General features: G+C 52.9%; 2 protein-coding genes and 2 long non-coding RNA genes across 4 annotated transcripts in view; 2 read left to right on the top strand and 2 right to left on the bottom strand.

Annotated features, from left to right (window-relative positions):
• Positions 1-27,322, top strand: part of LOC139604077 (zinc finger protein 420-like) — a 249,072-nt gene that overhangs the window by 132,480 nt on the left and 89,270 nt on the right. The gene's annotated exons all lie outside the window — the stretch shown is intronic.
• LOC139604009 (uncharacterized) lies at positions 6,523-8,429 on the bottom strand. Its single transcript, XR_011683873.1, has 2 exons — positions 7,520-8,429; positions 6,523-7,026 (listed from the first exon to the last, which is right to left on the bottom strand). It is a non-coding gene; the product is annotated as an uncharacterized lncRNA (long non-coding RNA).
• On the top strand, positions 12,066-13,313 carry LOC139604008 (uncharacterized). Its single transcript, XR_011683872.1, has 2 exons — positions 12,066-12,207; positions 12,612-13,313. It is a non-coding gene; the product is annotated as an uncharacterized lncRNA (long non-coding RNA).
• Positions 23,457-26,954, bottom strand: LOC139604060 (serine/threonine-protein kinase pim-1-like). The gene is made up of 6 exons (XM_071455047.1): positions 26,879-26,954; positions 25,362-26,104; positions 25,204-25,254; positions 24,634-25,000; positions 23,812-23,988; positions 23,457-23,563 (listed from the first exon to the last, which is right to left on the bottom strand). The coding sequence occupies exons 1-6, from the start codon at positions 26,952-26,954 to the stop codon at positions 23,457-23,459; spliced, it is 1,521 nt and encodes a 506-aa protein (XP_071311148.1).

The following is a 27,322-nucleotide window of genomic DNA, read 5'->3' on the forward strand; positions in this document are numbered from 1 at the left end:
AGCAGCTGCCTTTGCCCACCTGAGGCTCCAGGGCCCAAACTCTGAGCAGCCAGGGCTGGAAGAGACTGGCAGGATCTGATCCCTGACTCTGGGCCAGGGCTGCACAAATGACCCCACAGCAGCAGCAGCAGCAGCAGCAGCAGCAGCAGCAGATGGAGCTGACTTTCAGCACAGCCCCTGCCCCTGTTCCCTCCCGTGTGCAGCGGTGTCACAGCAGCCTGAGGCACCTGGGAGCCCCCAGTGCCAGCAGGGACTTGAGATGGCAGCCCTGGGCTCCTGGAGGCTGTGCAAGGAACGGAGCTGGGCACTCCCTGTCCATGGGCAGCTTGCAGATGGAAAAGGCTGCTGTGCCCAGGCAGCTCCAAGGGCACAGAAAGGAGGCTCTGGAGCACTGGATCTGTGCCAGTGCCACAGTCCTGGGCAGCAGCCAGCCAGCCCTGGGGGAACAGAGGGCACAGCACGAGGGACAGAAGCAGGCAAGGGCAGAGACTGGAGAGAGCCAGAGGCAGGAGCAGGAACAGCTGCTCCATTGCACTCCTGGAGAAAGCTCTTGGCTGGTTCCAAGCGCTGAAAGGCGTGAAGGGCAGAGAGGAGGCCACAGCAAACAATGCTCCTGTTTGCACAGCCTCCCCTCTCTGTGTCCCAGAAGGAATTGCATGGACTGTGCTCTTCTCTCCGAGTCGTCTCGTTCAGCATGAGCAGCTCAGCACCAGGAGCTGAAGGAGCTGAAGCCTCAGGCCACAGGAGCTGGGCAAGAGGAGACTTTCTGAGCAAATGAATGCTGCTAAAATAGACCCAGCTGAATGCAGCAGATGGAATAATGGAATCACAGAATCCTTTCTCTTGGAAAAGCCCTCTGAGCTCACCCAGTGCAGCCGCTCAGCCAGCAGTGCCAAGCCCAGCACTAAAGCACGTCCCTGAAGTGCCAAGGCCTGGACAGCAGCCCTGAGTGAGGCCTGAACAGCAGGCCCTGAGCCAAAGGTGGCCTCTGGATGAACCTTCCAAGCAAAGGTTATCTTTGTATCTGCTCCCTGATGAAATATGCATGGTCATTAGCACTGTGATAGATGTAGCCACTCATTAGTGAAACATGTGTTGACCTTTGTGTATTTAGAAGCCAGACCAGGCCATGAAATCTGACATCTGGCCTTGTTGGGGCTGAATGGTCAAAGTCAGCTCCCTTGGTTCCTCCTGGGGCCCTGGCCAGGCTTTGGGAGGGAGCCAAGAGGAGGATGAAACCAGATGTTGCCACACTAGCAGTGCTGTCAGTTTGTCCATTCAGCACTGTCAGAGCTGGGCCCTCTCCCAGCGGGGTTGGAGCCTCAGCTGTGGCTGGAGGCACCTGCAGGAATTGCCAGTGCCCAGGAGTGGCTCTGCAGCCCTTGGCTGTGACAGCTTCCCCAGCTGCTGTGTGGGTCTGGGGGATGGGAAAGGCTGAGGGTAACTGGGGCTGGATCTTTCTCAATCACTGCAGGCATTCTTTGGTGGGGATGGTTGGGTGCATTGCTGAGCTGCTCCTGTTGTGATTCTTTGCTGCTTTGAGCTGCAGGAAATGACACTGATTCCTTCAGTTGGAGTCTGTGTCTTTGGTGCTGACCCTGCCCACTGGTAAAACAAAACTGGCACAGTCTGGCCAGATCCCAACAAAATGTCACTTGTTCAATGTAAATGTGAGGAATCAGTGCCATCAGAAATTCCCAGATGGGAAGCCCTTCCCTGGAGTTCCCTGGCTCTGGAGTGGGCTGAGGTCGGAGCCCCGTGGGAGCAGTGGGGCAGTTGGGTAAAAGAGGCTGCACCCCTGGATGGCTTCAAATGCATCCAAAAATTGCACATGGAAAAGGAAAAGAACTTGTGGGTTTGGGAAGACGAGGGTGAATTTTGTAAATGACACTTTGGAAACAGCACCAACATAAGGAAAAGCTGTTGTGGGAACACTCCCACATGGGGTGACAGAAGAAGGTTTTAATCTTGAGCTCAGGTTCATCTATACAAGTGAAGAAATAATAATAATAATAATAATTATAATTATAATATGTAATACTTTAATGTAATATAACACAATAATTTATATTTTTATCTATGTAATTAAAAATTGATAATGTGAAATAATGCTGACAGTACTAATATGTCAGCTTTGGCTGCTCACTGTGACACTAAATACCCTACAGAAAAGGACTGGCCAAGACCCAAATGTCTGTAGTAAACTTTGTGAATTGTATACAAGGAATAAAGGGAGGAAGGGAGGAAATTGGCTGTTTTTACAGGATTTGCTGATACTGTGATGTGGAATGCTTTGTCTGTTACTGTGAAAAATGCAGTGATTGAGCCTGCAGGGTTTTTCATATCCCAGACAATCCACAAGCTGCAGGATTGGTTGAAAGGGTGAAGGGGTTGTTAAAAGAGCAGCTGAAAAAATGAGGAGATGGGAACCTGTCCCCATGGAGAACCCATCTCCCAGATGTGCTCCATGCCCTTAACAATGGCCCATGGGGAAATGGAAACTCCTGGCTGTGCATGGCTGCACCAAATTTACATTAATGAACTAAATCAATTATTAGAAGAAGAAAGAAGTGATGCTGTTAAAATATCCAACCGCACATCCTGCGAGCTCCAACAAACACCAATGGGGCTCTGCAGAACTGCAGGGCCTTGGATTATCTGCTTGCTGGCCAGGGAGGTTCCTGGGCTATTCCAGGACAGGAATGTTGCAGGAATGTCTATCAGTGCTGGGTTTGAGGTCCAACAATCAGGAATCACCTCAATAGAAAGATCAGGAGAAGAGAGGCAGAAAGAAGAAAATTCCTCATGGTGGGATTGGCTCCCAAATTGGAGGCTGCTGTGAAGTGCATTCGTGGCAGTCACTGCAATCATTGCAGTGTGAGCACTTGGTGTGTTATGATTCCATGTTGGAGTTGTTGTGACACCTTGTGCTGGAAATGGAGTACTGGGACTTGTCCATAAAGAGACACAGTCTCAAGGAAAAAAGGGGCATTTGATAAAGGACAGAGAATAGCAACTAATTAGGCATGTTTTAAAAGGAATTAAAATTATAGCTCTGAGTAATGAACTTGAGCAGCACTTAATTGAAGAACAAGAGGTGATGCCTTTGTGCCTAATACCTAAATTTAAACTTTGTTATTGCAATTGTTCTGGAGGTTGCAGTTCATCTGTAGGTCAAAGCACTGAGTGAAGCACTGAGGCCTCACCAGGCCCTGAGTGAGGCCTGAACAACAGGCCCTGAGGCAAAGCTGAGCTCCAGATGAACCTTCCAACCAAAGGTTATATTTGTATCCACTCATCAATGAATCATTATTAGCAATATGATCTCTGTATGTGTTCATTGGTGAAATATGGATTTACATTCCTGTATTTAGAAAGCAGGCCAGATCCCATCTGGCTTTGTTTGAGGCTGTGGGATCAAAGTCACCTCCCTTGGTTCCACCTTGAGCCCTGGCCAGGCTTTGGGAGAAGCCAATCAGGAGAATGAAACCAGATGTTCCCACACTAGCAGTGGTGTCAGCTTGTTTGTTTAACAGTGTAAAAGCTGGGCCCTCTCACAGTGAGGTTGGAGCCTCATTGTCTGCAAAGGTGGGTGCACCTGCAGGAATTCCCAGTGTCCAGGAGTGGCTCTCCAGTCCTTGGCTGTGAAAGGGTTAAAAGCACTGTGCCCAAGCATACCTGGGCAAGAATAAGAGACACTGCACCCAATATGGAAGCTTGCAAATATTTAGCCACAAGCTCAGGACACAGGATGAAAGTTGGCAAGAAACAGGGAACAAAACTGGCATAAATGAAGGGCAGAGCCTGCTAAAACCAGTGAGGAAATTGCTGCAACAGCCAACAAGAGACTGTGCATGCCTGGAGGAGAAAGGTGCAAAGGGCACGGCGATGAAGACGTCCAGCCTTCATCAGGAGACCCCCGAGGAAGACGCGGAGCCTTCCTCAGTGCCAGCACCAGTGCGCGCTGCGCCTGCGCCTGGCGCATGCTAATGATGGTAATGAGTGCTGAGAGATCGTTTGCATAACCACACCTTTTCTAAGGAAAACCATGAATGTGCATAGAGTGTAACCATCCATTGTAATCTCTGTGTGCTGTGTGCTGTCAGGAGGAGATATCCCCGCACACCCGGCGCTGAATAAAGCAAATCCCCCTCCCTGGGCTTTGTCTGGGAAGAGTCTCTGGGCCCCGTTTGGGGCCATCCACGTCCATGGGGTTCTGTCAAGTCCCAGAGGAACCTTGGTGCCACGTTGTTCCCCAGCCTCACAGTGCTCTCCTGCTGCCATGAGGTCCCTCCCTCTGTGACACCCTGCAGCCCTGACTCCATCAGGGTCTCTGGGGTTCCTTGGTGCATGCCTTTCTCCCATCTGAGCCTTGCTCCCATGGGTTCCATGGACTGACAGTGGCCCTCTGCACTCCATGGGCCCAGCTAGATCACAGCAGAGCCTGGCTTTCATCAGGTTCTGATACCTGTTCTGCCAGCTGACAGGGCTGATTTAAAGAACACAGAAACCAATGGGAAGAATGGTCTTATTTTACTGTGAGTGTTAAGGCAACACAAAATTAAAATTATACATTCAATACAACTACATGCTTGGCTTTAGCAACAAGCAAAAAGAAGCAAGGTAATGCACCTAATCATTATTATAGGAGAGAAAGGATAGGGACTGAGAAAGACACATCCCCAATTGCCTAAACACTTTACCATCATCCAGAGTCTGCAGGCACTGGGGAGCCCCATTTCACAGCGAGGACCTGGAGAACTCTTGCAAGCACTTGGGAAAATCCCACGTGGTGCATCCACCCGTAGGTGAGGTCTCCCAATTTGCTCCAAAAGTGGGTTCAGCTTTCATAGGCCCAAATGAGCAAGTCAAAGGAACTGGATTGTATTTTTAGCCCATGAACTCCTGGGTCTCCTGGCACTTTTGCTGACCAGGAGGGCCCAGGGCTTGGCCAGAGCCCAGTCCCTTGGCTTGGAGGGTTTCCCCTAAAATATCCTACAAGCCTCTATTCATGTCAGTTGGGAAAATTTCTTGGAGTGTTACATTTCTTGCAGGTAACTACACAAGATTATGTGAAAGTCTCCAAAGCAGCTGGCTTTGGTGTTAAACAGCTGCAGAATCACCTTGGTCATCTATTTTTAGCTAACTAAAACTGATGGTGTTAGTCACATAATGCCCAGGGTTTGTCCTGTAAGCCAGCTCTGGCTGAGGGCTGCCCCTCAGGCCTGAGCACATCAGCAGCTGAAGTGACCATGACTGGGAATGGCAAAAACACCCCCTGGGACTGGCCCAGAGGCCCTGGGACTCCCTGGCATGGATCACCTCAGGAGACAGGATTTCAGGGAGCCCAAAGGACTTTTGGGAGAGCTGCTGTGGACACAGAGGGAATGGCACAGCTGGATCCCTTGCCTGGGCTCCCAGAGGACCCTTCTGCTGTGGGGCTGCTGAGAGTGGAGGAGCAGCAGGTACCCATGGCCACCCCAAAGCAGGGCCCCGTTGGCAACACAGCCCCGACCGGGGCTGCGGGACCCCATCCCTGGGATGAGTCAGGAGCTGCAGAGCTGGGAGTGCTCAGCCAGAGCCGCTGAGCCTTCAGCAGCCCCACACGGCAAGAGCGTGAGCCCAGTGGGGAGTGGGCACTGACGGGGACTGTGGGGCCTGAACCAAGGCCCAGCCCCACTGAGAGCGGCTGTGCCGGACACGCTGCAGCTCCAGGAGCAGCTGGAGCCCCAGGCAGCCAAGGGGTGCCACCATGGATGTTCCTTTCTTCCCCTCAGAAAAGACACTGGGAAGCTGGAGAAGTGTCAGTGAAAGGAGCAGGGATGGTGGGAGCTGTGGAACAGCACTGACACGAGAAACCCAATCTCTCCTGAGAAAGGAGGGCAGAAATCCCCAGTGTCCAGCATCCTGCCAGAGAAACCCATTCCCAGAATTACCAACATAAAGCCATCCTCCAATTCTCTGGATTGTGCTGCTCCCAACCCACTAACACCTTCCCCCCAGAGTGAAGCTCTGAAGTGGGATTGATGGAGGAAAGCTGAGCCCTGAGCCAGGCCAGGGTCAGTGCCAGGAGCATCCCCTGGCGCTGTTTGACAGCGGCTCTGCAGGAGCTGGGGATGCACACAGGGCAAACCTGAGCATCTTCCACCATCAGATACCTCAGAGCTCACACAGCAACACGGCCGTGGCTCTCCCAAACTGGATTTAGGAATGGCACACCTACTGCAGCCATTGGATCCAGATCAGCCCAGATCCCTTTGGGACTGTTATAAATGAGAAACTTGACTGGGCCAATATTCAAGCACAAACCGGTGCCAGCAGTGAGCGGGGCCCGTTGTTTCAGGACTGGTTCCTATGGGAAACATCCCGCTTCCCATGGCAGACATCCCGCTCCAGTCAGGCCAGCACCCCTGGGTTAGAATTTGAAGGGTCTCAGTCTCAGTCCTTGGGGAGGGCTTCAAGCTCCATCCTTGTCAGCGGCTGTGAGGCATGTTATGAATAAGAAGCTTGACTAGGCCAGTATTCAAGCAGCAATCAATTTATTAATTAATATGGTAAAGTATGAGCAATACAGTGCTGGGTACAGTCAGGGAAGTTTTCCCTCCAACTGCACCCCGATAATTGAGGGTTACAGGTATTTATAGGGGTACTCATCAGTTTTTTTCAACAGTTTCTATTTCCAATTTTTACTCATCAGCAATTTTTATTCCAAATGATTACATCACAATTCTATACACTATTGTGATTTTAATTTCTCAGGATGTATTTTCAAAGGAGTATCCCCAGATGGTGATGGTCCGGTTTCCGAAAGAAGAAAGACGAATCCCATCTGGTGGAGTCCAGCTCCCCAGATGTGGGTCCACCTTTTAATTGCAGAGACTCTAAATCTCATAACAGTGATGTCCAGCTTCCCTTTGGTCAAAACCATAAATCCTCGATGTGATGTTCATCTTCCTTTCTCAAACTGTTTTTCTCTGCTTCAATAAGGCGTGAGATAAGTATATTTCCTATATATATGATCCAAAGCTATAGTTTCAAGGATACAAGTAATATTCTAAATTTATACTTCAAAAGGTTATTATTGCAGAGCTCTTTTATGGATTAAATAGAAGCAAAAAGCAACATCTTTAACACCTTAATTCCAATGCTCCTAAATCAACCAGGGTTAATTGCAAACAAAAGATAGGTTCAAAGGCCTTTTTCCGTGCTTTATTTTCCTCAGTTATTATTAGAATTCGCAACTATCCCATTGTCGATGTCCACACATTTCTCATTCGCAAGTACACACTTCGCCTGTTTGTACCTGACACGAAACACAGCTTTGCATCTCACAGGCAGATGAGGGATCTTTGGACCGTCTCTTACAGACTGACATCCCAAAGCATAAAACTAATCATGGATTTCCCCTTAAAAATAAAATTTACTGAATTAATAAAATTATAATTATTTTTCTTATTTATAAAAGAATTATTCTATATTTGTATTACCAAATTTGAATATTTATATAAAAAATCCATACCTTTTTAGCAAGCAAAAAATTTATTGGTCATTGGTTCTAAGGAACACAATTCCTTTCATTAATTCATTGACCAGTGTGGCTATTGATTTCTCCTTCTTTATGCTAATTAGTCCCATTTTAAATCTTTTTGTCATCTTTTTTATCATTTTCACAGACAGGATAAAAGGGGCCACTTTGGGGTCCAGGGAGAACTTTCTGGGGCACATTTGGGGCAGTTCTGGGTCTGGGGAGGGAATTCAGAGAAAACTTGAGGGTCTGGAGGACACTTGGGGGAGCCGGGTGGGCACTTGGAGGGGCACTCAGGGATTCCGAGGGACAGTTCAGGGTCCGGGGCAGCACTTGGGGGTCCAGGGGGGCCCTTGGAAGTCAGGGAGGGGAATGTGGGGCACTTCGGGGTCCAGGTGGGCCCTTGGGGGCTCTGATTGGGCGCTCTGGGGCGCGGGGGGTGATGGGAGTTGTAGGCGCGGGTCTAATACAGTTAAACGGGGCCGGGGAGCATCACGGGAGTTCAAAGGGCAGCTGCAATGGCTCTCGGTGGAAGCGCGGGGCATGACGGGAGATAAAGTCCCGGCTGGAAAAGCTCTGGACGTGCGCCGCGGAGCATGATGGGAGCCGTAGTCCCGGAAGTGGTTCGAACACTTTGTTTAGGGGTCTGGGAAGGCACTTGGGGGACACTTTTGCGTCCGAGCCGCGACTTGAGATCCTCGTGGTAACGTAAACGGTTCGGGAGAACTTGCGGGGATCTCGGGGAGCTCTAACCGGGCTCTTTAGGGTGCGGGGTACAGCAGGAGCTTTCGGCGCGGGACTGTTCTGAGGGGCTCTGGGGCCGCGGAGGATGAGAGGAGATGAATTCCCAGAAGTGGCTGTACCGGGCATCTGTGGGGTTGGGAGCTCTGGGGGGTCCGGGGACGCTTCTGGGGGGTCCCCAGTGGGTGCTGAGTGGGCACTGAGGGATCCTGGAGGGTCTGAGGGACACTTAAGGGACAGAGAGAGGTTGCGGATCCCGGGGGTTATGTGGAGCGCGGGGCATGACGGGCGTTGTAGTCCCGGCTCCAATGGGCCTCAATCGGCCCGCGGGGCATGACGGGAGTGTAGGCAAAAAGAAAAGATGGCGCCCAGCCGAGGACTGCCTTCGAGGCCCCTTTCCGGGCGCTGATTGGCTGTGGGTGCTGATGGGCCGAAGCCTCGGCAAATGGGATGCGGTGTAAGCGGGAGCAGCCCATTCAACCTCTCCAGTCCCAGTACAGCGCAGTTCATCCCAAGTACAGCTCAGTTCATCCCCAGTACTACCTCAGTACAACCCCAGTGCCCCTCCAATCCCTCCCAGGACAGCCCAGTAAAACCCCAGTTCCTCCCCAGTCCCTTCAGTACAGCCAAGTCCCTCCCAATACACCTGAGTGTACATTCCCAGTCCCTTCCAGTTCCCACTCAGTGTCATCCACAGGATGCCCCAGTGTCTCCCAGTCTTCCCCCAATGTTCCCAGTGTCCCCAGTATGTCCAAGTCCTCCCCAGTGTCACTCCCAGTATGTCCCAGTGTGTCCCACAGCGTTCCCAGTGTTCCCCAGTATGTCCCAGTGTCCCCCCAGTGTCACTCCCAGTATGTCCCAGTGTCTCCCACAGCCTTCCCGGTGTTCCCCAGTATGTCCCAGTCCTCCCCAGTGTTTCCAAGGACAGTTTCATTTCTCACGGTGCCCGTGGCAGCCAAACCCAGCAGTGGGGTCAGTGCAGTGCCCATGGCCACAGCCCCTTGCAGTGGCCCAGTGCAGCTTGGGCTGATGATCCACCCTCACAGCTGGCTCAGGGCAGCTCTGCAGTGGCTTTGGTGGCACCTGGGGCTGGCACACACCTGAGCATGTGTCTGTTTGCAGTGGGGAAACTCAGGAGTTTGAGATTGCTGCAAAAAGCACAAAAAGGGAAAACCCCTCTTAGGCTGGGTGCAGCCAGCTCTCCAAGCACAGCAGCTCCCAGGGTAGTGAGGACAGACAGGATGGGGCTGGGCAATGTGGAGCAAGGTTGTCCACGCTGGGTCAGAGCTCCAGGCACAGCTTCTGTGAGCAGGCCAGAGCTGCTGAGGAGAGACCCTGGGTCAATATCAATCACAGAATGCTGCAATCACCTCTGCTCTAAAGAGAAATTAAATAAAAGACACCCTTTAAAATAGGAATGTGTATTTCTTACAAGTTCTTTGAAATCTTTTTCCATAACTGGACTAGGAAAACTTTAATGACCCTCTCAGGGCTTTGGTGTTGTTTACAGACTCAGACTGAGAGTGTCTTGAAAAAACTTCTCAAGAACTTAAATTTAGACTCCAAATTTTCTTGAAGTTTTAATGGGTCCCACTGAGGGACACGACTGGGAAAGTGTCCCCAGGTTCCACTCTGAGCAGAACACGGGAGGCAGTGATGGCAGCTGGGGACAAGCAAGGCAAAGGTGTCTCTGGTGCTGAGCAAACCTGGATGTGTTTCAGGAATGCAAAGGGCCAAGGCCTGAGCCCCAGCCCCTGGCCAGGCAGATCCTGTCCCTCCCTCAGTGCTCAGGGCCGACAGCCTGCAGGGACAGAGGCGCAGGGCAGGGACACCGTAGGACAGCCTGGGCTGCACAGGGCACAGGGATGGGCAGCAGCTGCAAGACAGCCCTGACAGAGCCAACTTGGGCAGCACTTTGGCCATGGCTGCTGGGCCTGGGCCTGAGGCCACGAGGGGACAAGTGACCCTTGCAGGCCTGGGGCCTCATTGCCTCCTTGTCCCTGCTCAGCAGCCTGGCAGGGGCCGCCCCATGCTCCTGCCCTTGGCATTGCACATCCCCACATGCCAGTGCCCATCCTGGGAAGAGCCCTGAGCAAGGAGGGAGGGACAGGATCTGCCTGGCCAAGGGCTGGGGCTCAGGCCTTGGCCCTTTGCATTCCTGAAACACATCCAGGTTTGCTCAGCACCAGAGATGTTAGCATTCAAAAACACATAATCACATCAGCGATTATATGCGGTGCTTTTTATTCAAGAGCTCTGGGAATCGGGGTAGTTTCCACCCAAATCTGATTCCGACCATACATTCAAGGTGAACATGTTTTATACTCTATCATTACATAACTTTCATGTTAATTATTAAACTTATATTGTTCTTTTGTATACGCAGATTTCAGCTAAACGTAGCCCCCTTTAAATTTCCAACATAGTTTCTCACGATTCTTCTTATGGTTATATAATAATTATATTTAATTACTAAACAATCACCACATCTAACAATTACATCTTTTATCATACTGCCTACGCAGGTGCAGTGATCTGAGAAAACACAAAGCCCAATATTTTCAAAGACTATTTTTAACATTTTCCAGGGCTCCACTATCAGAGACACCTTTGCCTTGCTTGTCCCCACTGGTCATCACTGCCTCCCGTGTTCTGCTCAGAGTGGAACTTGGGGACATTTTCCCAGTTGTGTCCCTCAGTGGGACCCATTAAAACTTTAAGAAAATTTGGAGTTTGAAGGTGACTTGGAGTTTTTGACAAGTTTTTTCAAGACACTCTCAAGGACTGAGTCTGATGTAAACAACACCAAAGCCCTGAGAGGGTCATTAAAGTTTTCCTAGTCCAGTTATAGAGATAGATTTCAAAGAACTTGTAAGAAATACACATTCCTATTTTAAAGGGTGTCTTTTATTTAATTTCTCTTTAGAGCAGAGGTGATTGCAGCATTCTGTGATTGATATTGACCCAGGGTCTCTCCTCAGCAGCTCTGGCCTGCTCACAGAAGCTGTGCCTGGAGCTCTGACCCAGCGTGGACAACCTTGCTCCACATTGCCCAGCCCCATCCTGTCTGTCCTCACTGCCCTGGGAGCTGCTGTGCTTGGAGAGCTGGCTGCACCCAGCCTAAGAGGGGTTTTCCCTTTTTGTGCTTTTTGCAGCAATCTCAAACTCCTGAGTTTCCCCACTGCAAACAGACACACTGCTCAGGTGTGTGCCAGCCCCAGGTGCCACCAAAGCCACTGCAGAGCTGCCCTGGGCCAGCTGTGAGGGTGGATCATCAGCCCAAGCTGCACTGGGCCACTGCAAGGGGCTGTGGCCATGGGCACTGCACTGACCCCACTGCTGGGTTTGGCTGCCACGGGCACCGTGAGAAATGAAACTGTCCTTGGAAACACTGGGGAGGACTGGGAGATACTGGGAACACTGGGAACGCTGTGGGAGACACTGGGACATACTGGGAGTGACCCTGGGGAGGACTGGGACAACCTGGGAACATGAGGAATGCTGAAGGGTAATCTGTGTAGACTGGGATGGACTGTGGGGGTGCACTGAGACAGACTGGGACATACCAGGACATACTGGGAGTGATACTGGGAGATACTGGGACAAACTGGGGACACTGGGGCCATTGCGGAGCAGACTGGGAGACACTGGGGCATCCTGTGGATGACACTGGGTGGAACTGGAAGGGACTGGGAATAAACTCAGGTGTCTTGGGAGGGACTTGGCTGTCCTGGGAGGGATTGGAGGGGCACTGGGATTGTACTGGGTTCTACTTGGGATCAGAAGGTCTGTACTGAGGATGAACTGGGCTGTACTGGGAGGGACTGGAGAGGTGAATGGGCTGTTCCCGCCTCCACCGCATCCCATTTGCCGAGGCTTCCGCCCATCACCAGCCGCAGCCAATCAGCGCCGGGATCGGGGACTCGGGGGCGGTGCCTAGGGTGGGCAACATATTTTCCTTTGATTACAACTCCCGTCATGCCCCGCGGGCCTATTGAGCCCCATTGGAGCCGGCACTACAACGCCCGTCATGCCCCGCGCTCCACATAACCCCCGGGATCAGCAACCCCTCTATCCCTTAAGTGTCCCTCAGACCCTCCAGGATCCCTCAGTCCCCCTTCAGCGCCCATTCGGCACCCCCCAGAAGCGTCCCCGGACCCCCCAGTGCTCCCAACTCCACAGATGCCCGGTACAGCCACTTCTGGGAATTCATCTCCTCTCATCCTCCGCGGCCCCAGAGCCCCTCATAACACAGTCCAGCGCCGAAAACTCCTGCCCTAAAGAGCCTGGGTAGAGCTCCCTGAGATCCCCGCAAGTTCTCCTGAACCGTTTACGTTACCACGAGGATCTCAAGTCGCGGCTCGGACGCAAAAGTGTCCCCCAAGTGCCTTCCCAGACCCCTAAACAAAGTGTTCGAACCACTTCCGGGACTACGGCTCCCATCATGCTCCGCGGCGCACGTCCAGAGCTTTTCCAGCCGGGACTTTATCTCCCGTCATGCCCCGCGCTTCCACCGAGAGCCATTGCAGCTGCCCTTTGAACTCCCGTGATGCTCCCCGGCCCCGTTTAACTGTATTAGACCCGCGCCTACAACTCCCATCACCCCCCGCGCCCCAGAGCGCCCAATCAGAGCCCCCAAGGGCCCACCTGGACCCCGAAGTGCCCCACATTCCCCTCCCTGACTTCCAAGGGCCCCCCTGGACCCCCAAGTGCTGCCCCGGACCCTGAACTGTCCCTCGGAATCCCTGAGTGCCCCTCCAAGTGCCCACCCGGCTCCCCCAAGTGTCCTCCAGACCCCCAAGTTCTCTCTGAATTCCCTCCCCAGACCCAGAACTGCCCCAAATGTGCCCCAGAAAGTTCTCCCTGGACCCCAAAGTGGCCCCTTTTATCCTGTCTGTGAAAATGATAAAAAAGATGACAAAAAGATTTAAAATGGGACTAATTAGCATAAAGAAGGAGAAATCAATAGCCACACTGGTCAATGAATTAATGAAAGGAATTGTGTTCCTTAGAACCAATGACCAATAAATTTTTTGCTTGCTAAAAAGGCTGAATTTTTAATATAAACATTCAAATTTGGTAATACAAATATAACTTTTACAAATAAGAAGAGTAATTTTAATGTTATTAATTCAGTAAATTTTATTTTTAAGGGGAAATCCATGATTAGTTTTATGCTTTGGGATGTCAGTCTGTAAGAGACGGTCCAAAGATCCCTCATCTGCCTGTGAGATGCAAAGCTGTGTTTCGTGTCAGGTACAAACAGGCGAAGTGTGTACTTGCGAATGAGAAATGTGTGGACATCGACAATGGGATAGTTGCGAATTCTAATAATAACTGAGGAAAATAAAGCACGGAAAAAGGCCTTTGAACCTATCTTTTGTTTGCAATTAACCCTGGTTGATTTAGGAGCATTGGAATTAAGGTGTTAAAGATGTTGCTTTTTGCTTCTATTTAATCCATAAAAGAGCTCTGCAATAATAACCTTTTGAAGTATAAATTTAGAATATTACTTGTATCCTTGAAACTATAGCTTTGGATCATATATATAGGAAACATGCTTATCTCACGCCTTATTGAAGCAGAGAAAAACAGTTTGTGAAAGGAAGATGAACATCACATCGAGGATTTATGGTTTTGACCAAAGGGAAGCTGGACATCACTGTTATGAGATTTAGAGTCTCTGCAATTAAAAGGTGGACACATCTGGGGAGCTGGACTCCACCAGATGGGATTCGTCTTTCTTCTTTTGGAAACTGGACCATCACAATCTGGGGATACTCCTTTGAAAATACATCCTGAGAAATTAAAATCACAATAGTGTATAGAATTGTGATGTAATCATTTGGAATAAAAATTGCTGATGAGTAAAAATTGGAAATAGAAACTGTTGAAAAAAACTGATGAGTACCCCTATAAATACCTGTAACGCTCAATTATCGGGGTGCAGTTGGAGGGAAAACTTCCCCCGCTGTACCCAGCGCTGTATTGCTCATACTTTACCATATTAAATAATAAATTGATTGCTGCGTGAATATTGGCCTAGTCAAGCTTCCTTTTCATAACATGCCTCACAAGTGCTGTCAAGGATGGAGCTTGAAGCCCTCCCCAAGGACTGAGACTGAGACCCTTCAAATTCTAACCCAGGGGTGCTGGCCTGACTGGAGCGGGATGTCTGCCATGGGAAGCGGGATGTTTCCCATAGGAACCAGTCCTGAAACAACGGGCCCCGCTCACTGCTGGCACCGGTTTGTGCTTGAATATTGGCCCAGTCAAGTTTCTCATTTATAACAGTCCCAAAGGGATCTGGGCTGATCTGGATCCAATGGCTGCAGTAGGTGTGCCATTCCTAAATCCAGTTTGGGAGAGCCACGGCCGTGTTGCTGTGTGAGCTCTGAGGTATCTGATGGTGGGAGATGCTCAGGTTTGCCCTGTGTGCATCCCCAGCTCCTGCAGAGCCGCTGTCAAACAGCGCCAGGGGATGCTCCTGGCACTGACCCTGGCCTGGCTCAGGGCTCAGCTTTCCTCCATCAATCCCACTTCAGAGCTTCACTCTGGGGGGAAGGTGTTAGTGGGTTGGGAGCAGCACAATCCAGAGAATTGGAGGATGGCTTTATGTTGGTAATTCTGGGAATGGGTTTCTCTGGCAGGATGCTGGACACTGGGGATTTCTGCCCTCCTTTCTCAGGAGAGATTGGGTTTCTCGTGTCAGTGCTGTTCCACAGCTCCCACCATCCCTGCTCCTTTCACTGACACTTCCCCAGCTTCCCAGTGTCTTTTCTGAGGGGAAGAAAGGAACATCCATGGTGGCTCCCCTTGGCTGCCTGGGGCTCCAGCTGCTCCTGGAGCTGCAGCGTGTCCGGCACAGCCGCTCTCAGTGGGGCTGGGCCTTGGTTCAGGCCCCACAGTCCCCGTCAGTGCCCACTCCCCACTGGGCTCACGCTCTGGCCGTGTGGGGCTGCTGAAGGCTCAGCGGCTCTGGCTGAGCACTCCCAGCTCTGCAGCTCCTGACTCATCCCAGGGATGGGGTCCCGCAGCCCCGGTCGGGGCCGTGTTGCCAACGGGGCCCTGCTTTGGGGTGGCCATGGGTACCTGCTGCTCCTCCACCCTCAGCAGCCCCACAGCAGAAGGGTCCTCTGGGAGCCCAGGCAAGGGATCCAGCTGTGCCATTCCCTCTGTGTCCACAGCAGCTCTCCCAAAAGTCCTTTGGGCTCCCTGAAATCCTGTCTCCTGAGGTGATCCATGCCAGGGAGTCCCAGGGCCTCTGGGCCAGTCCCAGGGGGTGTTTTTGCCATTCCCAGTCATGGTCACTTCAGCTGCTGATGTGCTCAGGCCTGAGGGGCAGCCCTCAGCCAGAGCTGGCTTACAGGACAAACCCTGGGCATTATGTGACTAACACCATCAGTTTTAGTTAGCTAAAAATAGATGACCAAGGTGATTCTGCAGCTGTTTAACACCAAGCCAGCTGCTTTGGAGACTTTCACATAATCTTGTGTAGTTACCTGCAAGAAATGTGTCACTCTAAGAAATTTTCCCAACTGACATGAATAGAGGCTTGTAGGATATTTTAGGGGAAACCCTCCAAGCCAGGGACTGGGCTCTGGCCAAGCCCTGGGTCCTCCTGGTCAGCAAAAGTGCCAGGAGACCCAGGAGTTCATGGGCTAAAAATACAATCCAGTTCCTTTGACTTGCTCATTTGGGCCTATGAAAGCTGAACCCACTTTTGGAGCAAATTGGGAGACCTCACCTACGGGTGGATGCACCACGTGGGATTTTCCCAAGTGCTTGCAAGAGTTCTCCAGGTCCTCGCTGTGAAATGGGGCTCCCCAGTGCCTGCAGACTCTGGATGATGGTAAAGTGTTTAGGCAATTGGGGATGTGTCTTTCTCAGTCCCTATCCTTTCTCTCCTATAATAATGATTAGGTGCATTACCTTGCTTCTTTTTGCTTGTTGCTAAAGCCAAGCATGTAGTTGTATTGAATGTATAATTTTAATTTTGTGTTGCCTTAACACTCACAGTAAAATAAGACCATTCTTCCCATTGGTTTCTGTGTTCTTTAAATCAGCCCTGTCAGCTGGCAGAACAGGTATCAGAACCTGATGAAAGCCAGGCTCTGCTGTGATCTAGCTGGGCCCATGGAGTGCAGAGGGCCACTGTCAGTCCATGGAACCCATGGGAGCAAGGCTCAGATGGGAGAAAGGCATGCACCAAGGAACCCCAGAGACCCTGATGGAGTCAGGGCTGCAGGGTGTCACAGAGGGAGGGACCTCATGGCAGCAGGAGAGCACTGTGAGGCTGGGGAACAACGTGGCACCAAGGTTCCTCTGGGACTTGACAGAACCCCATGGACGTGGATGGCCCCAAACGGGGCCCAGAGACTCTTCCCAGACAAAGCCCAGGGAGGGGGATTTGCTTTATTCAGCGCCGGGTGTGCGGGGATATCTCCTCCTGACAGCACACAGCACACAGAGATTACAATGGATGGTTACACTCTATGCACATTCATGGTTTTCCTTAGAAAAGGTGTGGTTATGCAAACGATCTCTCAGCACTCATTACCATCATTAGCATGCGCCAGGCGCAGGCGCAGCGCGCACTGGTGCTGGCACTGAAGAAGGCTCCACGTCTTCCTCGGGGGGTCTCCTGATGAAGGCTGGACGTCTTCATCACCGTGCCCTTTGACCTTTCTCCTCTAGGCATGCACAGTCTCTTGTTGGCTGTTTCAGCAATTTCCTCACTGGTTTTAGCAAGCTCTGCCCTTCATTTCTGCCAGTTTTGTTCCCTGTTTCTTGCCAACTTTCATCCTGTGTCTTGAGCTTGTGGCTGAATCTTTGCAAGCTTCCATATTGGGTGCAGTGTCTCTTATTCTTGCCCAGATATGCTTGGGCACAGTGCTTTTAACCCTTTCACAGCCAAGGACTGGAGAGCCACTCCTGGACACTGGGAATTCCTGCAGGTGCACCCACCTTTGCAGACAATGAGGCTCCAACCTCACTGTGAGAGGGCCCAGCTTTTACACTGTTAAACAAACAAGCTGACACCACTGCTAGTGTGGGAACATCTGGTTTCATTCTCCTGATTGGCTTCTCCCAAAGCCTGGCCAGGGCTCAAGGAGGAACCAAGGGAGGTGACTTTGATCCCACAGCCTCAAACAAAGCCAGATGGGATCTGGCCTGCTTTCTAAATACAGGAATGTAAATCCATATTTCACCAATGAACACATACAGAGATCATATTGCAAATAATGATTCATTGATGAGTGGATACAAATATTACCTTTGGTTGGAAGGTTCATCTGGAGCTCAGCTTTGCCTCAGGGCCTGTTGTTCAGGCCTCACTCAGGGCCTGGTGAGGCCTCAGTGCTTCAATCAGTGCTTTGACCTACAGATGAACTGCAACCTTCAGAACAATTGCAATAACACAGTTTAAATTTAGGTATTAGGCACAAAGGCATCACCTCTTGTTCTTCAATTAAGTGCTGCTCAAGTTCATTACTCAGAGCTATAATTTTAATTCCTTTTAAAACATGCCTAATTAGTTGCTATTCTCTGTCCTTTATCAAATGCCCCTTTTTTTCCTTGAGACTGTGTCTCTTTTTAGACAAGTCCCAGTACTCCATTTCCAGCACAAGGTGTCACAACAACTCTAACATGGAATCGTAACACACCAAGTGCTCACACTGCAATGATTGCAGTGACTGCCACGAATGCACTTCACAGTAGCCTCCAATTTGGGAGCCAATCCCACCATGAGGAATTTTCTTCTTGCTGCCTCTCTTCTACTGATCTTTCTATTGAGGTGATTCCTGATTGTTGGACCTCAAACCCAGCACTGATAGACATTCCTGCAACATTCCTGTCCTGGAATAGCCCAGGAACCTCCCTGGCCAGCAAGCAGATAATCCAAGGCCGTGCAGTTCTGCAGAGCCCCATTTGTGTTTGTTGGAGCTCGCAGGATGTGCTGTTGGATATTTTAACAGCATCACTTCTTACTTCTTCTAATAATTGATTTTAGTTCATTAATGTAAATTGGGTGCAGCCATGCACAGCCAGGGGTTTCCATTTCCCCAGTGGGCCATTGTTAAGGGCATGGAGCACATCTGGGAGATGGGTTCTCCATGGGGACAGGTTCCCATCTCCTCATTTTTTCAGCTGCTCTTTTAACAACCCCTTCACCCATTCAACCAATCCTGCAGCTTGTGGATAGTCTGGGATATGAAAAACCTTGCAGGCTCAATCACTGCATTTTTCACAGGAACAGACAAAGCACTCTGCATCACAGTATCAGAAAACCCTGGGAAAACAGCCAATTTCCTCCCTTCCTCCTTTGTTTCATTGTATACAATCTCACATAGTTGACCACTGACAGTAGGGCCCTGGCCAGTCCTGTTCTGTAGGGTATTTAGAGTTACATCCCTGAGCAGCCAAAGCTACCAAATTAGTATTGTCAGCAATACTTCACATTATTATTATTTCATATGTAGATATACATATTGATATACATATAGACAGATAGATACAGACATATATATAATATATATATATATAAAAATATACAAATATATATATATATTAAGGTCTTATTATACAATAAATGCATATAGTTATTTATTATATTGATATTTCACTGGCACAAATGCAGCTGAGCTCAAGATTAAAACCTTCTTCTCTCGCTCCATGTGGGAGCATTCCAACAATAATTGTTCCTTCTGAAGCTGCTGTTTCCAATGGACTCTTAACACATTCATCTTTGTCTGCCCAAACCCACAAGTTCTTTTCCTTTTCCATGTGCAATTTTTGGATGCATTTGAAGCCATCCAGGGGTGCAGCCTCTTTTACCCAACTGCCCCACTGCTCCCACGGGGCTCCGACCTCAGCCCACTCCAGAGCCAGGGAACTCCAGGGAAGGGCTTCCCATCTGGGAATTTCTGATGGCACTGATTCCTCACATTTACACTGAACAAGTGACATTTTGTTGGGATCTGGCCAGACTGGGCCAGTTTTGTTTTGCCAGTGGGCAGGGTCGGCACCAAAGACACAGACTCCAACTGAAGGAATCAGTGTCATTTCCTGCAGCTCAAAGCAGCAAAGAATCACAACAGGAGCAGCTCAGCAATGCACCCAACCATCCCCACCAAAGATTGCCTGCAGTGATTGAGAAAGATCCAGCCCCAGTTACCCTCAGCCTTTCCCATCCCCCAGACCCACACAGCAGCTGGGGAAGCTGTCACAGCCAAGGGCTGCAGAGCCACTCCTGGGCACTGGCAATTCCTGCAGGTGCCTCCAGCCACAGCTGAGGCTCCAACCCCGCTGGGAGAGGGCCCAGCTCTGACAGTGCTGAATGGACAAACTGACAGCACTGCTAGTGTGGCAACATCTGGTTTCATCCTCCTCTTGGCTCCCTCCCAAAGCCTGGCCAGGGCCCCAGGAGGAACCAAGGGAGCTGACTTTGACCATTCAGCCCCAAACAAGGCCAGATGTCAGATTTCATGGCCTGGTCTGGCTTCTAAATACACAAAGGTCAATACATGTTTCACTAATGAGTGGCTACATCTATCACAGTGCTAATGACCATGCATATTTCATCAGGGAGCAGATACAAAGATAACCTTTGCTTGGAAGGTTCATCCAGAGGCCACCTTTGGCTCAGGGCCTGCTGTTCAGGCCTCACTCAGGGCTGCTGTCCAGGCCTTGGCACTTCAGGGACGTGCTTTAGTGCTGGGCTTGGCACTGCTGGGTGAGCGGCTGCCCTGGGTGAGCTCAGAGGGCTTTTCCAACAGAAAGGATTCTGTGATTCCATGATTCTATCCACTGCATTCAGCTGGGTCCATGTTAGCAGCATTCATTTGCTCAGAAAGTCTCCTCTTGCCCAGCTCCTGTGGCCTGAGGCTTCAGCTCCTTCAGCTCCTGGTGCTGAGCTGCTCATGCTGAACGAGACGACTCGGGGAGAAGAGCACAGTCCATGCAATTCCTTCTGGGACACGGAGAGGGGAGGCTGTGCAAACAGGAGCATTGTTTGCTGTGGCTCCTCTCTGCCCTTCACGCCTTTCAGCACTTGGAACCAGCCAAGAGCTTTCTCCAAGAGTGCAATGGAGCAGCTGCTCCTGCTTCTGGCTCTGGCTCTCTCCAGTCTCTGCCCTTGCCTGCTTCTGTCCCTCTTGCTGTGCCCTCTGTTCCCCCAGGGCTGGCTGGCTGCTGCCCAGGACTGTGGCACTGGCACAGATCCAGTGCTCCAGAGCCTCCTTTCTGTGCCCTTGGAGCTGCCTGGGCACAGCAGCCTTTTCCATCTGCAAGCTGCCCATGGACAGGGAGTGCCCAGCTCCGTTCCTTGCACAGCCTCCAGGAGCCCAGGGCTGCCATCTCAAGTCCCTGCTGGCACTGGGGGCTCCCAGGTGCCTCAGGCTGCTGTGACACCGCTGCACACGGGAGGGAACAGGGGCAGGGGCTGTGCTGAAAGTCAGCTCCATCTGCTGCTGCTGCTGCTGCTGCTGCTGCTGTGGGGTCATTTGTGCAGCCCTGGCCCAGAGTCAGGGATCAGATCCTGCCAGTCTCTTCCAGCCCTGGCTGCTCAGAGGTTGGGCCTTGGAGCCTCAGGTGGGCAAAGGCAGCTGCTCCTGGTCCCTCTGTGTGCCCGTGTTCAGCAGTGCTGCTCCATCAGTCTGTGCCCAGCAACAGGGAAAAGCCTCAGCCCTGCAGGGCCAGGAGCTGCCGGGCTCTGCCTGAGCAGCTCAGCCAGCAGGAAGGGAGCTGCTCCACACAGGAACCAGGAGCAGAGGACATTCCTTTTATAGGACATGTTTTCTATTTAAAGGAAGAAAAAGGAAAAAAGGAAAAAAATAGGTAAATTGTAGAAGATAAGAATAAAATCCAAGTGTTAGTGAAAAAACATAACATGTTAGTGAAAAAAACAAAACATAAATGCAAAGTTACATTCTTTGCATTAAGAGGTAAATGATCTTTTTAAAAAGAGAACTGAGTTATTTACATTGTAAATGTGCTGATGCCATGGATCCATCTTACTGACCTCAGCAGCCTTTTAAAAGATTTTGGGCTTTGTTTCCAACATTGCCATTTGAAATTGTGGTCGAAGCAAGAGGAAATTACTTTGTGCCCTTCCAGCTGCAAGCAGGACTGGGAATGGAAACTCTGTCAAAGCCCAAATCCTTCAGAAGATGCCCTTCCTTCTCAGCCTGGAAATGAGCTGCACATTCCTGTTGAAACTGTCAGGGATTTCTTAAAGACACAAAGTCCCACTTGCAGCTTTTTGCTCTGGTTTGAAGTGCAGAAGGGCAATTCTCCATCCACCAGCTCCAGACTGCACTGCCTCAGGAGCACGGCCCACTCGCCAGCTTTGGCCCACTCGTGGCACTGCTAGAGGAGGAAGAAAGTGCAACTGCACAATTCCAGCCAATCAAGAAGGAAGAGTGGGAAAGACAAAACAGCCTGTGCAGATCCAGGCGTTCAGCTGGGACTGTGGAGAGTTTGGGTCCTTGCCAATTGGATGTGTGTCCCCAGCTGCAATCTCTGGGCCTGCAGCAGAGTCTCACTCACTGCCAAAGCAGAAAGCTCAGGCGCTGTGCTCGCAAGGGGCTCGTCTGATGCAAAGCTGTCAGAGCAATGTGAGGGCAGAGCCAGCCCAGCTGGGCCCAGGGCTGAGCCCAGCAGAGCCCTGGCAGAGCCCAGAGCAGCCTCAGCAGCCGCAGAGCCCGGCTGCAAGGAGAGAAAGCAGAAACCGCCCGTCAGCTGAGGGCTCCTGGGCCCTTGTGCCAAGGCCTGCAGTGCCCAGGCCGTGCTGGCTGTGCCCAGAGCTGTGCCCAGAGCTGCCCATCCCTGCTGCCTTTGGCAGCAGAGCAGGAGGGCAGGACATGTGCCCAGCCTGCAGCCAGCCACGGCACATCCAGCCCTCAGCAGCTGCCCAGAGCAGGATGCTCCTGTGCTCGCTGCCATCTCCCAAAAGCTCTGATCCCACCCTGCCAAGCACACAGGGACCCACCTCACGTCATCCATGGCTGGAAGAAAAGCTGCTCCCAAACCATGGCCTCAGCCTTCTCCAAGGGCACGGCCCATCCACGCCACAGCTGCTCCCAAGCACTTCCCCATCCACACTGGACCACCTAGAACGCTTCCTCTGGAAAAACAAACAACACATTCTTGAAAAGAGATTAGATACAAAATGGGAAAACAAGAAAAACGGTAAAAACTCCTGTCTTTGTCAGGGCCTTGAGGAAGGCCCAACTCCTCCATGGTAGGGAAAAACCCAGCCATGGCTGAGGGAAGCCCACACTTTCTCTCTTCCCCCCTGCACTGCCCCCCAAAATCACCGTGATCCCAAAGCAAACGAGGGCAGTGAGGCAGCCCAAGCCCTTCCTTGCCTGCAGAGCAAAGCAGCCCCTGCACAGGTTCTGGAGTCCCACCTCTGCTCCCACCATGGGGCTTTGTTTGTGTCGGGCTGGCTGCCCCAGCCCCAGCCCCAGCCCCAGCCCGGGGCACGGTGGCTGCTGGGGGCTGTTGGCAGGGCCAGGAGCCCACTCCCATTTTGTACCCAGCCCAGCCCAGCCCCCCAGCCATGCCAAAAAGCAGCTGGGCAGCGACTGAAGGATGAGTTGCATCTGCCCCAGCAAAGGGGGAACCTTTGCTTCCCAGCCAGGCTGGGCCATGCCCAAATCTGGCAGAATTTCCCCGGCTGGGGACTCATCTGTAAATTCTCTGTGGAGTTTGCCTTTGAAGAAGGTGCCAGAATCAAAGTCCATTACCTTCAGCCTCCAGTGGCCAGGCTGAGGAAGAGCTTGTCCTCCTTGCTGTCATCCTGGCTGTCTCCAGCAGCAGCAGCAGCAGCAGCACCAGCAGCAGCACCAGCAGCAGCAGCAGCAGCACCCCCACCCGGCACAGCTTCTCCAGGGGCTCCTGCTCCTTCCCTGGGGGGAGACCAGGCTCTCAGGGCTCTGCCCAGGGCCCCAGCTGTCAGGGAACCAGCACAAGCAAAACCAGCTTGGATGGCGGCCACCAGTGCTGGGCAGAGCAGCTCAGCTCCAGCACAAGGGCTGCGTGTGCCCATCCCATGGCCCTGGTGCAGTGACACAGGCAGCACAAAAAGGTCTGGCTTCCTCTGCTTCTCATTGCCACGGCATGTGTGGAGCTGCAACTTACCAGGGCCCTGGATCAAAGTGTGCCTGTGGCTCTCTCCCTTCTTCTATGGCAAAGGAATATCCTGCACCCAAGGATCACAGAACAGGTCTTCTAATGTGGGTCTGTCCAAGGAGTTCACGGATAAACACCACCTGATCAGATCTTTGCACTCTGGCGAGAGAAAGCAGAAACTGCCGGTCAGCCAGAGAAGGCTCCTGTCTGCTTTGCCCCACTATTCCCATGGCCAGGCCATTCTGGATGCGCTCAGGGTTGGGCCTAAACTTTCCCATCAATTCCCTGTTTTGGAGGAGAGCAGGACATGTGCCACCTCCTCAGCAGCTGCCAGAGCGGGATGCTCACGAGCCCACTGCTGGCTCCCAGCACTGGGATTCCCCCCGTGCCCAGAGAAGAGGATCCACCTTGAGAGAGCCCTTGTGGCAGTGGGAGCTGGCCCCAGCTGAGGTTCCGGCCCCTCCTGAACGGGTGCTCCCCGCAGACCATCTGGTGCAGCAGGATGCCCAGGGACCAGATCGTTGCTGCCTCGCCATGGTACCAGCCAAAGTCGTTCCATTCCGGGGGGCTGTAGGACAGTGTTCCTATGGAATACAGATGGAGTTCAGCAGGGGGATGCTGCTGCTCCCAGAGCCTGGCCCCAGCATCCCTGGGCCTGCGGGGGCTGCATCAGTGGCACACAGGGTGACCACTGCCCTCTCGCCAGCACCTGGGACTTGTGCACAAACTTAGGCTTGGAAAAGAAGCCACTGGTGTCAGAAGAGGGCAGAGGAAGCCCTGGCTAAGCCTGACCCTGACCTGCAAAGGAAAAACCCTCTCCGTGCTGGGGAAAACATGCCCTTATCCTCCCTGCCTGCATTGCCCCAAAAATATTAGGAAGCCAAGGCAAACAGGGAGAGTGGAGCAGTCCAAGCCCTTCCTCTCGCCTGCACACCAAACTGGCTGGGGCACAGGTTCTGCCCACCTCTCTGCTACCCCCACCCACGGGGGTTTTGGTCGGGCTGGCTGCCCCAGCCCAGCCCCAGTCCTGGGCAGAGTGGCTGGCAAAGGCTGCCAGCAGGGCTGGAAGATGGCTCCCCACCCAGCCCTACTCTAAAGCAACTCAGCTGAAGACTCAGTCCCCTGACTGGCAGCAAAAGGGAGAATCCTCGCTGCCACAGCCAGCTTGGGCTGGGAGATGTTGGGCCATGAGATGCCAGCAGCAGGAGCACAGACCTGTGTAGGCTCACCTGCAAAGTGGGTGTAGGCTGTGTCTTGCAGGTAGGTGCCACAGCCAAAGTCGATCAGTTTGGCCTTCCCGGTGTGCAGGTCAAGCAGGATGTTCTCTGGCTTGATGTCGCGGTGCAGGACCCCGCAGCTGGTGCAGTGCCGCACGGCCTCCAGCACCTGGCGGAACAGCTCCCGCGCCTCCTCCTCGGGCAGGAACCGCCGTGCCCCAATGAAACGCTGCAGGTCCTGACACCGCTCTGGCCGCTCCAGCACCATCACGATGTGTTCGGGGAGCTCGAGCCACTCCAGCAGCTGCACCACACCAGGGAAGCCAGTGGACACCTTGGCCTGCAGCACGACCTCCAGAGGGGCCCTGCTGCCGTCGGGCTGCGGGAGGAGCACGATGCCCTCAGTGGGGCCGATGCCGTGCCGGGGCTCGGGGAGCCCTCAGCCAGCCCGGGATGCTCTGCGCCCTGCGCTGGACCCACACCCGCTCTCCCTCGAGGCGTCCTGGCGGCTTCCACCGTGCCGGGCCCCGGCTCATCCCCGCCCGGCAGCCCCGGCTGCTGCCGCTGGCGTCGCTCACTCACCAGCTCGCCCCAGTGCCGGACGCGGTTCCGTGGTACCCTTTTGATGGCCACCTGCAAGCCAAGGACAGCAGCGGGCTCAGCTCGCCGCCCGCCCTGCCCAGCCGCATCCTCCTCCTCCGTCCCCTCCTCCTGCGCCCGCCGCCGGCCCCGCCGCTCACCGGGGCGCCGTCCGAGAGCCGCGTGGCCGCGAAGACGCTGACGAATCCTCCGCGCCCCAGCAGCGAACCCACTCGGTACCGCTCCTGCAGGGCCTCGTGCGCCTTCCCTGCGGGCGGGACGCGGCTGTCAGCGCTCGGCCCGGGGCCAGCAACGGCCCCCGAGCGCCCCTCAGCCGCCCCGGGCCGGCCATGCCCAGGCGTTCGCTCTTTGGAACGCGGCACGGGAGGCTCGGGGCCGGCGGCCGCGCTGCCGAGCGGCGGAGCTCGGGCCGGGGAAGCCCCAGCGGAGGCGGCGGGAGCGGCCGCGCCGCCTGTGTCCTCTGTGGGCCCCGGGAGGAGCCGGGGCCGGGGCCGGGGCCGGGACCGGGCTCGGGCCAGGCGGAGCCGAAGAGCGGCGATGCCGCCCCCGCACCAGGCACTGACGCCCGCCCAGCAGCGCCACCGCCAGTACGGCCAGAGCCGGGCGGAGGCGAGAGCGCGGCGGGACGGCGGGGGCCGGGCACGGGGCAGCCCCGCCCGGGGCCGGGGGCGGGCCGGGGGCATGGCCCGGCCCGGCAGGGGAGAGGGAGGCGGGGAGAGGAGAGGGACGCCGGGCAAGGGACCCCGAGAGAAGGGTGCCCGACCGCGGGAAAGGGAGAGACAGAGAAAGAAAAAGATAAAGAGAAAGAGTGAAAGAGTGTTATAAAATATCTGTTTTTCTGCTGTCGGTGCTGCTGCCGCCGCTGCTGCCGCCGCTGCCGCCGCTGCAACTGAAGCACCGGGGCCGTTCGTCCCCGTGTCCGTTCCCCGCTCGCCCCACGAGCCCCACGTTCGAGCCCCGCGCGCCCCGGGCACAGCCCCTGAGTCTGTCCAAACACGGGAACTTTGCAGCGGTGAGCCCAGATGCAGAGCCCTGACTCCTGCACACTGGCACAGCAATCCCCTCGCTTGCTGCTCTGCATTGGCCTGGCTGAGGGTCAAACACTGTCGGGACACCTTCCCTTGCTGTAGGATTCCTACCGGACCCCAGCACTGCACTTACATCTCCAGTGTTGCCTTCCAGTAAAACCAGGAGAAGGAAAACTCTGTGTGGCTCATGGTATTTTCGAGTGTCTAAAAATCACTAAGTCACCAATCTTAGAGGTGCGGTGCATCTGGAATTCCTGGGATGGAGAAGTAATGCAACATGGAAAAGGGAGCATAGAAATAAATAGAGGAAAAGATCTTGGATTGTTTCTTTCATTTTCATTTCCCTTCTGGAAAGCTGTTTCAGTTTTCCAGGAATCTTCTCCTGTCTGCTCTTCCCAAGAATGTCTCATGGAGAACAAGGTCAAGCTTCTGTCCCAAGATTTGCCAGCAGAAATTATGCCACTGGTGAAATCTTCATGATGACTGTTTGTGCTGGCTTAGGGCAAATTTTGGGAGGAAACCTCCAAAAGGAGTCTGTTTTGCAGAGATAGCCAAAACCTCCACAACGTTGTGTAAGTTGTAAAGCCGGTATGTTTATTATTACAGCGCGGGATGCATGCAGAGATTACTCTCCTTAAAAGACATGCGTATCTCTGGGAACTTCAGGTCCCTTTTTATCCTCCTCTCAAATACATATCCATACATTTTCACAGTAGGTTCATACATATTCATTTTTACAAATTTCACGTGACATTTGCCACTAGTTCTTCTTTATCAGAAAGAATTCTTAGGTGAGGTTGACCTGCTTTCACAGCAGTCTCTCTGTGTCTCTTTATCACCCTCTGTCCCATCCCCCCCTTATCTCTGTCCTTCACTGAATCAGTTTCCCTGAGCCTAGGCTTTGCAGTCAGGCTACATAGCTATGTTTTCTAACCACAGACTCAAAGATGTACATTTCACCTAAATCAAAATGGATTTCTACTCTGGAGAATTTCTACTCTGTCTCAGAAGCACTCCTCCCTCTGCTCCTCACACGCTGGCCCTGCCTGGCGTTCCTCATCCCTTTCCCCACC

Source organism: Agelaius tricolor, unplaced genomic scaffold (assembly GCF_023055355.1).
Source record: "Agelaius tricolor isolate 1412-34295 unplaced genomic scaffold, bAgeTri1.0.p SCAF_43, whole genome shotgun sequence".
Taxonomy (NCBI): domain Eukaryota; kingdom Metazoa; phylum Chordata; class Aves; order Passeriformes; family Icteridae; genus Agelaius; species Agelaius tricolor.